Source organism: Phyllostomus hastatus, unplaced genomic scaffold (genome assembly GCF_019186645.2).
Source record: "Phyllostomus hastatus isolate PE091 unplaced genomic scaffold, TTU_PhHast_1.1 phas_scaffold_1066, whole genome shotgun sequence".
Taxonomy (NCBI): Eukaryota; Metazoa; Chordata; class Mammalia; order Chiroptera; family Phyllostomidae; genus Phyllostomus; species Phyllostomus hastatus.
Genome location: NW_025334004.1, coordinates 1,206,020 through 1,221,192, shown reverse-complemented (window position 1 = coordinate 1,221,192; position 15,173 = coordinate 1,206,020). Strand labels below are relative to the sequence as shown.

Below are 15,173 nucleotides of genomic sequence, written 5' to 3'. Positions count from 1 at the left end.
GACGTTCTGTTTCTAATTGTCCCTTTGAGGTGCATTTAAATATATGTATATATCCACAACTACTTTTATTGCCACTATTTTTAAAATAACAATATAGGTTGGCATATTTGTCTTTTGGAGGGAAACATTTCTAAATTGGAAATACCTAGAAACCATTAAGAATGATGATGAATACAGAACATTTTGATTATTCTTATAAGTATTTAAAATTATTTTATATACTCGTGGTATAGCATCTGAAAATTTGGTTCTTTGGCCCCGGCTGGTGTGGCTCAGTGGATTGTGTGCTGACCTGTGAATCAAAGGGTCACTGGTTCAATTCCCAGTCAGGGAATTTGCCTGAGTTGCAGGCCAGGTGCTCAGTGCAGGGCACACAAGAGGCCACAACAAATTGATGTTTCTCTCCCTTTCTTTCTCCCTCCCATTCGCTCTCTCTAAAAATAGATAAATAAAATCTTTAAAAATTTTGGTTCTTTGTTTTGTCTTTTAAAGATATATAACAGTGTTTTGTTGTTGTCAAATAATCCTTGCTTCAATCTGACTGGCTTCCAGGGCCCTCTGTCAGCCTACTTCTAAATCATGTAGCAACCCTGCAGACACCTCAGCCATTTCCGTTTGTTCCAGCCCTGACTCCCTCCCAGCTGCGCTCTGGTTTGTGCGCTCATCCCCCTCAGTTACCTTCTGTCCTTCTGTCAGTCCCATCGGTTTGTAATGTTCTACTTCTTACGAATTTTCTCTGGATTTTTGCAGTCCTGCGGGGCTGTATCATGCAGTTTGTCCTAGTAAGCAGGTGTTCTGGAAAGGAGCCTGGATTTAGCAGAGCAGCTAGTCTGTGGCCGGAGAATACCTGTGAGCTTTGTTTTTGATGCAGGTTCATTTTTAAAGGGTATTGAAATGGAGCCATGCACACACTAGTCCTTGATGCCTTGTTCTTTTCCTTCTGAAGTGTGTAGCTTTTTTCTCCAATAGAGAGCTGGCCGAGAGGGAAGGCGTGTTCTAGTTTCTAGGTTCAAACAATTTGTAAGGAAAAATTAGGTGAAATTCTAAGAGAGGGGTTTGCCCTAGAGTACAATATTTCCTTTATTATCTTCCCCACAATGGTCTGTGTGTTAGGCCCCCCCACAAGGCATACACATATGACCTAACTGCTCTGTGTTCTGTCTCCTACCCCCACATCTTCATCCATTGCATTCACAGGGCTTAGTCTGAGAACTGTGAAGACGAGAAACTGAATTTTCTTATCTTTCTTTGTTTGGCTCATTAAACTACATCTTGGCTCCATTCAGCGGACTTGCTCAAATTCCTGGACACACATACCCCATGGAATGATACATGCATTGGCTTTCTTTAGCTCATGTGGTCACTTAAAACATTTTCTGTTATGAAAATTTGTAAACATACATAAAAGTTAAATAGTTAAATAAGCCTCTTGTATACCCATCACATGGATTCAATTACCAAGATTTCAATATACCTTCTTTTAAAACCTAAGTGTATTTTGACATATTGTTCTGTTACATTGCAACATTTATCTTTTTCTAAAACTTGTCTCTTAGTTGTGCGCTTAATAGATCAAATGGTAAAATTCTGTGGTGTTTAGTTTCAACACTTAATTGTCAAAGGTGGTGGTAAGAGTAAAAATTAAAATTCAACAAACATATCTAATAACTTTATGTGGTAACTTTAGGCTCAGGTTACAATTTGTAAAATGAGCTTTGTGTAGAAATTGTTGTATAATTATTAGTATTTCTATTCAATTAAATTTGCCCCTAAACCTAAACATTGAATTTTCACATCTAATTTCTAAAATTATAATATGGTCATATGAGTCATTAACACTCTTCTGGGTAATTGCTAGAGAGTGTTATTACTTGTAAACCTCTCTCTCTATGCAATTTCCTTCCTATATAGTTGTGGAATTACTAAATACTTTCAATGTGTACTTAGGCATTTTCATTCCTTAAGGACGTAAGAGCAATAGGAAACATCTATTAGGTATAAATACTGGTATGCAAACTTATGAATACTTAAAATAGGACACTATGATATTAGCTTTAAATGAAGGTAAGTCATTTTCATACCTCTCATGAATAACTCATCTCTTTTGCAGGACACTGTTCCCAGTTAAAATTCTGTAATTAATTTTTCCCTGTTTGTTTTCTATTTCTCCAGCTCTTGTAAATGTGAAGCTCTGGGCTATTGATCGACAATGTTTTCAAACAATAATGATGAGGACAGGACTCATAAAGCATACCGAGTATATGGAATTTTTAAAAAGGTAGGATGCTTTTTTTTTTTTCTGACACCATTTAATGCCTTTAATACAATCCTCTTCTCTGAAGCACAGGGAAGGTTGTTTGTTTGTTTGTTTTTTGGCCTATATGTCAGTCTAGTCTTAATAGTCTTCAAATCCATGGAAGTTCAAGACTTTGCACTGGCTTTTTGATATTTCTGGTGACTATTTTCATAATATGTAGTTAAGTCAGAATGTCAGAATGTCATTCAACACTCTCATGCTGGAGTGCCACTCAGAGAAACAAATGAGGATTTGCTAGAACAAAAAGGATATGGGGTCCATCTCTAACTATCTATCAGTTAATATATTTATAGTGCCTCTTCTAAAGCAACCTACCCTGCAAGGCTGACTCATCTCTTGTGTGAGTTTCTGTATTAAAGGTCAGATGACTAACACAGAAAAGTTCCAAGAAGATGCTTATTATCCTTTAATCTTGAGTTTAATTTTCCAAATTAAAGTCATCTTATGTTGCAGTCCTGAAATATCAAAAGCTTTTCTTTTCTTATATTATATATTATCATAATAACTCAATTTAGCATGAATATTAGAATAAAAACAGCTTTTCTTTTCTTAGGAACACACTGAGATTCACTGAAATGTATTTCTTTTTCTCTCAGCCTGTTTTAAAGAAAACACTTTTTGTTATTAAAATAATATTGACAACTATGACTTTTTTATTCAAAAAGTAGTTGTTTTGTATCACCTTTTATTTGTAAACAGAATCATTAAGTGAGCTAAAGGGAAGTGTACCACCAACTAAGATTTCATTTGAGAGTTAAAATATTAAAGTGGCTCTTTCATTTTATATTATTTTTGGTGAAGAAATAGTTTAAGTGGAGCTAAAAAAAATCAACTTCACTTTTTGCTTTAGTGATACATCTTAAGCGATATTTATTAAATTTCCTTCAGGTAGAATTTTGATATTCCTTACTTTGGTATTTCCTGTGATTAACTTATTTTGTTTCTGATTCATTTTTTATGTTTTTTATTTTCACATAAAGCTTATTTTTAATATTCTAAAGAGACAATAAAATCCTAATTTGATGTCAAATAATATGTTAAAGTTTACTCTATCAATAGGATGTTGGACTTTTTCCTCAATGAGACTGGTTGAAACATTTAGGAGAAGGGGCCGTGTAGATTTCTACTTGCAGTTTAGCATAGTGCGCAAGGAAATTAAGTTCTTTAGATACCATATGTGTGTCGCTGTGTGTTGATATATGTGTAAATATGTTGATATGTGTTGACATGTGTGTATATGTTGATTAATACATAGAGATACAGGTGTGTATATGTGTGTGAATGTATATGGAGAGAGATATATACTAATAGTAACTTTTAAGCCTTGAAGTACAAGTATTGATTTCTTCTGATGCAACCCTCCTAGGGAAAGATTCCAATTGGTAATCAATAAAAGGCTTAAGACAGAGCCCATTATTTGTCTTAGGTACCTAAGCGCTGGGAAGTTACAACCTTAGTTTCAGTTTCCATAAGTTTGTTTTCACAAGGAAATGGAAGGATTGTCAATGTTTCCTGGTATAACTCCACTTAAAAAAAAACATTTTTTAGAGGCACGGTTTTAAGAAATGGAGGTTGGAGATGTTTCTCTCGGTTGACCCTAGATATTGTTTTACTTTTATATTATTCTCAGAGCTGCCTAAATCTGTTATTATTCTGACAAGTCAAACCTTAAACTATAAAAGTTGGTTCCCCAGAGTGCGTGAACATTTCTGGTTGGTCAGCTCAGAGCAGGTGAAGTGTAGCTGGTTGAATTAAAAAGAGGTAGGCACTGACTTTCTGTCACCTCCCATCTGGCTGCTGTGGCAAGCATTAAGTCCACATCATTTGTGAATGTGGTACAGGGCTGGGAATCCAGAGAGATGACACAGTGACCATCATTGCCTGGGGCCAACTTTAGTCCTCCCTAAATTATGACTGTGACCAGTTGGTTCTCTCTCTCTGACCCTTCAATGGTTCACAGGTCCTGTTGAATTATGCATAGCTTCATTAGTTGGATATTCAAGCCCTCCCACAGCCAGTGCTGGCCTGCTTTATCAGCCTGGTTTCTTCTTTCCTCAGGCAAACCAAATGATTCCAAGTGCTCAGACGGTCCCTGTGCTTTTATATAGCACACTGCTTCTATTGCCTTTTTTCCCCAATGCCAATGTTCAAAGTCTCTCTTTGTTTTAGAGCCAAGTATAAAAGCTGTCTCTTCCACAGACAGTTACTCCATCCTGCCATGACGTAACCGCCACCTCCTCTGGAGCTTCATCTCTACCACGTGTCTTATTTTCTACTTTGTTTTATTATCGTCTGACTACTAAGCTTATTTCTACTTCTAGATGATACACTTTTCACAACTAGAGCTTTTTCTTAAGTACCTTGGTGTTCTTTGGCACAAAACTTCTTGCTTTGTAAATAGGAAGTTTGTAGGACAGGAAGTGCAGGATTGGTACATAATTTTCAGTGCCCCATGCAAGCTGAAAATGTAGGGCTCCTTTTTCAAAAAAATGTTAAAAATTTCCAGTCAGTGACAGCATGGGATTAAAGTGAGTGTGGGGCTTTTCCAAGCTTGGGCTCTATGCCATTGCACAAGTTTGCACTGATCAAGCTGAGACAGTAAATAATATTCATCCCTCCCTCACACTCCCAGGTTAACTATAATGCTATCATTTATTTTGCAAGGTTGTTAAGAGATGGCATAATATCTCCAAAAGAAATGATAGATATTGTCAAAAACTAAAATGACCAAATTTAATGGAATTTTCTCCCATAACTTCAGAATTATATTGATTCCTTATTTGTTATTTTTTTAAAGATTTATTTGTTTATTTTTAGAGGGGAAGGGAGGGAGATAGACAGAGAGAGAGAAACATCAATGTGTGGTTGCTGGGGGTTATGGCCTGCAACCCAGGCATGTACCCTGGCTGGGAATTGAACCTGGGACACTTTGGTTCCCAGTCTGTGCTCAATCCACTGAGCTACTCCAGCCAGGGCTTATTTGTTATTTTTTAAAAAATTTGTTTACCACTCTTTTACCTCATGTGAAATTAAAAAAATTTTATATAGTCAAGTCAATCAACTTTTTCCCTTTATGGCTTCATGTTTAGAAAGCCTCACTTATCTTCACATTTTATAAAAATATAGACTTATTATTTTAAAGTTTTCTGTAGCTTTATGTGTGAATGGGGATATGTGTTTTTCCCTTATGTGCTTTCTAAATACAATTTTCATTAGCATTTTTCTACTAGAGACATCATATGCTTTATATTTTGTTAAAGAGTTGAACCAATTGTGTGACACTATCAAAAAAATAAAAACCCTAGCAAATGATATTACAAATCATCAGAATTCATTGCAGTAGGGGGCCTCTGTTATCCATGGGAATGCCTTCTTGATTGAGGAATTTCAGGGTCAAGCTAAAAGAGGAATGATCCTATATGACTGCTCACCTGCCCACCCCACTCTTCTTTTATATTTTTCTAAATAAGCAGTAAGTGTTGAGGGTGAGGAAAGGGGAACACCAGGCATATTAATGCATTGCCAAAATGCAAGGATTTTTCTTGATTGTCAAAGTAGTTTTTTATTTTCGTTTATTTTCGTTTATTTCTGGTTGTTTAATCCTATTTAGTCATTTGTCTTTGTGCCTATATTTCACACTTTCTGATGTAAACACAGATGTTCCTATGCAAGCATGGCAAAAAAAAAATATTCAAGGGGCATTGCTGCTAAGTAAGCCATGGTCGCTACAGGTCCAGTAGCAATTTTGCTAGTTGCTAGCATTTTCCCTCTTCTTTGACTACTGAAAAATGCTTTTGCTTTTAAGATGGATTCTGAAAACTGAGCCAAGTAACTGCTAGAGTTAATTTGTGTTGCTTCTCTTCTGAGCACATTCTCTGTGCTGCTGTTGGCACTGGCATGCAGGCCCATAAGAGCATTGGAATGCAGCTGTGTGACCGCTGGATGTGCTCAGGGGAGCGGGGTTTTCTTCTGGCCTCAGCCTTTGATAATGGCAACACAAGTAATGATGATGATGAACTCCTGTTTGCATCACTTGCCTTGCTGACAAACTGGAGACACAGCGAGGATTCTTTGGAGTTTAAGCTACTCAAGCGATCCTGTTGACTCTCAGAAAATCTTTTCTTTTTCCACTGGGGAATCTTTTGGTAAGTCAGCTATGCTGATGTATCTTCCTACATGAAACCTCTCCATGACTTCTTATTGCTCCTAAGAATAAAGCCAAGAGCTATAGTATTGTCTTCCAAGCCCTTCCTCCCCTGGTTACTGCTGATCTCCCCAGATTCATCTTGTTCTCTATCTTCTCCTTCCTCCTTCTCTCCTTCCTCCTTCCAGTCACACGGGGCCTTTCTTTTTCTTATACACTCCATGCTCCTTCCCAGGGGAGATCATTCCAGGAGGTTTCTCTCCCTTTGAATGGATGTATTTCACAAGTATGCCTGCTGCGGGGCAGGGGGTCAGAATTGAATATCTCTCAAAACAATTTTAAATTTCTGATTTCTATTTCTTGAGTTGAAAGAGGCATTGATGCATTATCCACCATGTTTTTCACTGTAGTATCCATAGGTAGAATTTCCAAGTTTGGAGGTTTTCAAGGTCTTTGCATGGTTCATAGCTGACTCTCCAACCGTTAAAGAACTTGGAGGTATTTTTCAGTTTTAAAACTACCCTTTATGTGGTTTTATCTCCTTCAGGCAGAAGGGTACATCTAATCCAGGAATTCTTGGCCACTGGAAGCTAACTTATAACAAAGGCCATAAAGCTGATGGCCCCTGTGAGGGTCTCAGCAGCATCCACATGCAAGAAGTCAGGATGAGGAGTGGGGCTTTGGTAAATCATAGGGCTGCTACAATGATTCCTCCTTCCACCATAGTTCCCTTGTTGGAAGCCCTGCTACATGTTGGTGCTGTGTAAACTTTCCTCATTCCTTATTTTCATCTCTAGAGAGTGAGCTCCAAATTTAATTTGTTCTTCCCTTTTATTTTCTAAAGCAATAATACTTGTATATGCACCTAACATATGATTAAGTAAATATATTACATGCTGTGGATATTAGAAAAGGAAGGGTTATCCCTCCCCAAAGTATGACTTTGTTATTAAAATTTTGTGATGTAACTTTGATATCAGAATGGCCCTCATGATGAAGATAATTTCATTTTGGGTTGACCATGACTTCTGCCTATAGTCTAGTCTATACTTAGAACAAACTTTGCTGAAATATCTCTTTAATTGCTTTACATTTTTCTTATCTGGTGGTTCTGGCCACACCCACCACAAGCAAGGGCCAGTGATGCATCTTCACCTCTGCGGTCTGATACTTATTCAAGGATTAAACAATTTTATATTTAGAAATAACCTAACACATGGTGTAGTTTAATCTGTACACATTTTATAGCTGAAGCAGCCCAGCCTCAGAGAGGCTAGACTAAGCTCACACTTAGTTCAGAATGTACACTCGAATTCAGACTTCTGTATTCCCATTCTCAGCAGTTTTCCGTACCTGGACTCAAATTCACAGCTATGATTCTAATGAAAGCTCCTCATTATAGTGAACTTCATGTGAGAATGAGCTAACAATATTTTCTTTTCTGCTCTCCACAAAGATAATTAATGTATATTATTAATTTGATATTATATAGACTTCCCTTCCCTATATGCTATATGTTTTTTCACTTTGAATCTTGGGATAATGACATTTCTTAATCCCTTGCAAGTTTTTCCTTCTCCGCTCCAATTTGGAAACCTAAGAATTTCATTTTCTTATAACTTAATATGACAGGTCCCCTTGTTCGTGAGATTTATATTTTATTTTACATTATATTTGTAAAAGTTTAGCCAGGTAGACATTTAGAGTTAATTGAGTAGAATACAAATTGGTAAGGGATGTGAGAGATCACTCACTTCACTAATGAGAGAACTGAGGCTAAACTGGTTGTGGGAGTTGCCCAAAGTCACACAGAAAATTGGTGATACGTTTCAGCTCTCTGCTCCCAGGTAAAACTAATATTCAGCTATCCTAGAATGTCAACTGCCTTTTGTTCAAGATCTCCATGGTACAATTCACCACAATCTTGATTAAACACATGTTCCAGTGTTTCATAAATCCTCTAGAATATTCTTTAATGCTCCTGCAAAAGGTGTTGCTTTCTCTATAGAAGCAACAAATTGCACATAGCTGCCCTTGTAATGTCAAATTTAAATAATGGATGTGGGGTGGGGCTTGAAAACTTTTATCAAGTTCTCAGCTGATGCTCATACTGCTGGTCAGGGGACCAAACTTGGAGAATTGCTGATTTAAGACATAAGCTACAGGTAGAGAATGCATTTTAAATATTGGAAGTGTTTGTATGACTTATTGATGAGAAGAGTGTCTGAGTTTAAATTTTGGCTTCACCTTACATAGGTCTATAATTTTATGCAGGTTTTTAAACTTAAGCTAAATTTCTATAGACAAAAGTAGGGGTCGTTTCCACCATGGGGGATTATAGTTAGGAATAAAAAAATAAGCTAATACTAACAAACATTTTTTGAGTTTGTGCAAGCAGTGTTTCAAATAATTTAGATGTATTATTTACTGCAAGCTGCTCAGCTAGTCAGGGGTGTCATCAGTGGCTCCAGAACTGATGCCTTTAAACCCTGCCCTGCTCTACCTCAATGACTGCTGGATGCCCAAATAGTCCCTGAACATGTTGCTGCCCTCCTCAACAGCTTGGCATGTACTTTGCCTGGAAATTTGGGCAGTTGGTTGACTCTGTCGGTGTATCTGCGTCTCATTTGCTATATGTTTTTTCTGTAGTAGAGTGTTTTTCTCAAACCTCAGTAATCTTTTTCTTCCTCTTACCCTCTTATCCCCAGTATAAGTTCTTAGAAGTAAATACTTGGTAATAGCATAAGAACTGTCACTTCAAATGGCGAATGAAAGTGGAAAATGTCTTAGAATTGCATAGGCTCCATGAAGGGGTCTTCAGTTGGTTGGAAAGTTACACCACCTGTATGTAGGCAGGTACCATTATTTGTATAACAGATATTAAATGACCAAGAGCTTAGTATCAGTGTCTTCTGGCATCAGACATTCAGGCATCTGTGTTTGTGGCTTTGGATTCCTTTCTACCCTCTTGTTTGGAGCTCCCCAAGCACACCTGGTAGTCTTTCAACAGGACCTGTTCTTGTTAAGGCTGTGTTCTGTGATCTTTTAAGGAATTGGGCTCTTTGAATATTTACTGATGGAGTAGCTTTGGTACACTTTAGCCAGAAGAAACCAAGATGCTACATTTGGGACACACATGTAAGAGAAAACCAGATAGTTTAATGGAAATGCTGAGATCCCATTTATAGAAAATCAAAATTGTCATTAACTTTCTAGACCCTTTTTAAAAATTTTCAAAGAATAAGTGACAGATTGATCTACTAAGCTCTTAATTTTTGGGCTTTAAGGAACTTTTCTAGAAGACTGAAAACTGCATTAGAATGAAGCTGGTCAAAGTTGGTGTAGTTTTGATTTGAAGGGAATAATGTGAAAAATAAATAAAGAGGCACTTTCTCACCCCGTGCTCAGGTCCAACTGCTCATAGTCCATTTTGGTGGCAGATCCATTCTCATTAAAGATGATATGAGAAGCAGTTTTAAAAAATGGTCATTAATTTCATGTTGTCATCTAGCATTTGCACAAATGTCCTCATATTGATCCTTTTTTGATGAACAGCAATGTAATATCTGATATTTGCATAATTGTATATTGACTTTTTAAAAATTATTTATCTACACATTTCAGGTAAAGACACATCTCTACATGTATAAATCCTTTCTAATCCTTGCAAATATAATAAGATACCTGATTTATGGTATGTGTGACTATCATCTCCCATTTATGTTAAGTTGTGAATCACACAGATAAGTCCTGTTTGGTCCCAGAGAAGACAGCTTCTCAGGTAAATACATTGATCTATGATGCTGCCTTTTCCAGAGTTTGGGCTTGGAGGGATGAATCTCTGTGGGGATCATAGACTAACTCTTCCTCATCACAACCCTGAGGATACCTTCTCAACACTCTGGAGTTTTAAAAGCTAGAGCAATGTGATGAAGCATTTTAATATTCCTCTATTTTGTTGCTGTCACTTTAAACCCTTGAGATCATTCCTGTGGTGAGGCTTATTTTGTTTCTATGTCCTTCACATTGAGCCCACTTGCAACCCTGTATTTGTGAAACATTTTGGATGCAAAGGATTAGTGCATCTGAAAAGGAGTTCTTTTCTATACGGAATTTATTCTGTAATGAACAAGTTCAGAAGGGATTCACAAGCCATTAGAGAAGTTAAGCTAGGCTTCTTGGATGCTGGCCACCTACGCTTCTGTTACAGAAACCTATTTTCCCACCGGTAGAGAGAAGTCTGAGAATCTCGAATGGGGATGAGGAAATGTTATTGAGGGACAAAGTACATCACAGGATGATTTAGACAAAGTGTGTGTCTCAGGTTGCACAATGATCTGTCCTGGGAAGAGGAGAAGATATTGGTTTGTTCTAGACAAAGCATGAAACAGGTGGAATGTGAATCACAGGTTCTGTTTTTAGGGTGGGTTTTCCTTTTTTGCTTGTTGGAATAAAGTTAGCCATAATTTATTTACCAATATGATTTTACCAAGATGAACTTTTAAGCATAGGATCTGGCAGGTGAGCAGCATGGGTATCTCCAAACCAGGCAATCCCCCTTTCTGCTTGGTCTAGGGCTCAGGGAAAGTGCACAATGGCAAAGCAAGCCCTTAGAGGGAGCACTAGGCATGGTGTTGGGTGCCAGAAACATGGGCTGTGGTAAACACTCCTCATGGTGAGTGTAGCAGAGATCAGCGAGGAAACAAAAATGAAATGACTCACACCTGCTACTGTACAAACATTCTCACTTAATTTTGATAAGACCTTTAGGTGTAGTTGGAGTTATCCCCATTTTAGTGAAGAGATAACTGCAGTTTTGAAAATGAGCAACTTTTCCAGCAGCACACAGTTACGTTCAAAACCAGACCCAATCCCAAAGTCCTTGTACTCTTAATTACTTCAGAGTAGTGTCAGAAGATCAATAGATCGGTATTTATCATTTTCTTTTTTTATAGAATAAAAGTGTCAATTGGTGAATGTGACAAATTCATTAAGTATAAATGATGACCAAAAAAGTGCTTGGCAATTAATTTTGGTATATTTCAACCATTTCAAAAAGTTATTCATATTAAATAGTGTGTGTGATCATCCATCCATATATGAAAAAAATCTTGAGGTTTTGAAAGTCATTAATAAACATAAAGATTTTTTTCTTTGAAATCTAAAAATTGTCATTTTAAAATTTACTTTCATGAATATGTTAAGTAATAGAATACTTATGCTAAACCCTAGAAGGATTCCAATTAAGCAGTACAACTTCAGTTACCCAACAAATACGCATAGAGAGTTTAAAATGATTCATACTTTTCAAGGAATTAAATGAATTCTGTTTTCCCAGTTGACTGGATGGAGTCCGGTGGGTAAACATTGCACTCCAGGTCTGGAAATAAACTCCTGAAGTGCTCTGGTCTTTTGTGCAAACAGAGATAAATCAAAGTTGCCTTAGAGGATGGATTTGTTTGTTTAATTTTTTTGGAAAGGAATTAAATCTACAAGTAAATCTAACACAAACATAGCCAAGATTTAAGGTAATGAAAGAAACATTAAAATTCTAGGATTTTGATTCCAGAAACTCTTGAATTCTTACAAATTTCAAGTTTTTATTTATGTCTACCCTGAGCTCCATATTCTTAGAAGTAGTGCTGTTTGTGGAGATAACACCCTTGTGTTAGAGGCAGGGAAGTTTGGGGAAATGATAGATTTTTGCTGTTATTTTTAATCTATGTTTCTATATTGTCTGGATAAAAATATGAAAACATACTGCAAGACTGTCCAACAAGTGAGTGTAACAAGTAGCTGAACCCTAACTAGCAAGAAATTATTGTGTTAAGTTAATGAATGTTATTCTAAATGACATTAAATTCACCTCCCTTTCTCCCTTCCCTCCTTCTCTCTCCTTTTGTTCCTTCTTTCTTTGGTCTTCTGCTCTTCCCTCTCAGTAAATAAATACATGCAGATATAGAAGTGTAGTCTATAGCCTCTTAAGGGTTAAGTTAGGTACAAATGACATATAACCAAATTTAAAAAAATGTAAATCAGTATAGTTTGCTATAATAAAAGTATCCATTTCATAGTTTAATTCCTTTCAGACACTTGTCCCACAAAGTAAAATGTGTGTTAAGTATGTAGTAGTAGTGATTGGAACTCCTGGTAAAATCAAGAATTTTATACTGGACATATAAAATTAGCCCCAATTAGGTTTCGTTACACACACACATACATTATATAAACACATAAAAATTAGCTTTTTGTATTAAAGAAATGTATGAAACTTTAAGTCTTCTTTAGAAAACATTTTTCTTCTTGTGTATTCATGTTTAATTTTTTGAATCACTGTTTATATTTAATATTATTTTGTATTAGTTTCAGGTGTATGGCATAGTGATTAGGCAGTCACACACTTCACAAAGTGTTCCTCTTGATATTTCCAGTACCTATGCCTAGTTGTTATAATATTATTGACTATATTTTCCATGTAGTACTTTACATCCCTGTGACTATTTTAAAAAATATTTATTTACAATATTTATTTTAGGGAGAAAGAGAGGGAGAGAAACATCTATGTTAATAAAAAAACACTGATCAGTTGCCTCTCACATTAGCCCCAAATGGGCCCTGAACGCACAACCCAGGCATGTGCCCTGACCAGGAACCAAATCAGTGACTTTTTGCTTTGTAGGCCAGTGCCCAACAAACTGAGCCATGTTGGCCAGGGCTCCCCATTATTATTTTGTAACTACCAATCTGTGCTTCTCAATCCCTTTACATTTTACTTCTGGTCCCCTGACTCCTTCCCTTTGGGGTTTGTTTGTCTGTTTGCTGTGAGGCTCTTTCTGTTTTATTTCTTTGTTTATATTGTTCTTTAGTTTCCACATTTAAGTGAAATCATATGATACTTGTCTTTCTCTGATTGGCTTATTGCACTTAGCATAATACCCTCTAGGTCCATCCATGCTGTCACAAATGGTAAGATTTTGTTCTTTTTTATGGCCAAGTAATACTCCATTGTGTATGGAATATTACAACTCCATATTGAAGTTGGAGTTGAAATATTACAACTTTTTTATCCATTTGTCTATTGATGGGTGCTTGGGTTGCTTTCATAGCTTGGCTACTATAAATTATGATGCAGTGAATATAGGGGTACATATATTCTTTCAAATCAGTGTTTTGGATTTCTTTGAATATATACCCAGAAGTAGAATTACTGAATAATAAGACAGATCCACTTTTAATTTTTTGAGGAACCTCCATACTGTTTTCCACAGTGGCTGCACCAGTGTGCATGCCTACCAACAGTGCATGAGGAGACTCTGTAGAAAACATTTTTCATTTATTTATCCCAGCGTACATATATATAATCTCCCTAATGACAGTTCATTATGCCTTCATTCATGCTGACAGAAGCACACATTCTCAGAATTTTAACAGCTCGTTAATTGGGCTCTGTAGCACTAAACAATTTTTACTTTGGTTTAAAGCTCTCTAATAGAATTAAACAAGAGATATTCTGCTTGCTTAAAAAGACCAAGTTTTTCACAAAAGAGCTATTTCTTTCCCCTATTACTAATTTGTTCTTCATTGTCCTTATTAGATGTTCTGGCATTTTAAAGTATATGATTGGCTTACTTAAATAGTTCTTTTCTTTAATAAATTTCATGATAATCTGATTTTACTATACTATGTCATAAAATACTATTTTCTTAAAAATAATCCAAATAACCAAAAGCAGGTTTCATTTTAGAGGCTCTTATAAGTTGCCAATGAAGAAACAAAGTGAAAATATATTTTAGGCTAAGTTTTCATCTTACAATAGGTTGAAAGCAGTAATTTCTTTCTTTGGACCATATAAGGATTCTCTGTGGAGACCCCAGCCCACTCCACTGGTGGCCTTCTATGCTAGTGCACCTTATTCTCTCTTTTCTGAAGAATGTCTGGCAAGCTATATGCAAACTTAGGAAGATTCTCGAACTCAAATTAAGATAGAATTATTCAAAGCAGATTCTAGAATTAACAATTATACAGTAACACTATAAAGTACACCTGGATTATTTCAGGACTCAGGGACTGAGATTTTTTCCAGTTTTTTTTTTTTTTAATTTCTGAGCCAGATGTTTGATCTATTTTTTCAAGATCTGGATGTTTAGGCATTGGTAACATCTTTATATGGGTTTCAAATAATTTTTTTAAATACAGCTTTTCAAAATTATTTTTAACTTCTACACATTAGTAAATCATATATTTTATAAAAATTCTAAAGAAAATTATGGTAATACCATTTTCCAAAGACTCCTGCTGTCAGCATTTGAGGATTTTACTCACAGTATGTTTTCTATTTACATGCGACTTTTACCTAATTGTGCTCATGATGTATACACAATTTTTAATGTTGCTGTTAATTTTATATCTTCCTATGTTATTTTATATTAAGTCTTTCCGAACTTCCCTTTGCTGTTCTATGATGCCACCACTTACTTCTGTACTTGAGTTTTAAGGACTCAGTTCTGCGAGACCAGCGTAGTGGAAAGACATAATAAGAAAAAGCATTAGAATGAAGGTAACACAACCTCAACCTACTCATGTGCACCTGCTGTGAATCCAGAGTAGGCGCTAATCAGATTGTGTTCAAAGAAAAGTGGTCAGTGTGAGGGAAAATCCTGGAGACAAGCACGGCTGATTTACAACTTTATCAAGGAAAGCTTGTGAGTTGGT

The 15,173-nt window shown here is 36.2% G+C and overlaps 1 protein-coding gene across 2 annotated transcripts in view; it reads left to right on the top strand.

The window, feature by feature from the left end:
- Positions 1-15,173, top strand: part of PRKG1 (protein kinase cGMP-dependent 1) — a 1,179,828-nt gene that overhangs the window by 756,699 nt on the left and 407,956 nt on the right. For both annotated transcript variants that reach the window (XM_045853740.1, XM_045853739.1), the window contains exon 4: positions 2,173-2,278. In XM_045853740.1, the coding sequence (XP_045709696.1) occupies positions 2,173-2,278 (106 nt within the window). The remainder of the gene's footprint in view (positions 1-2,172; positions 2,279-15,173) is intronic.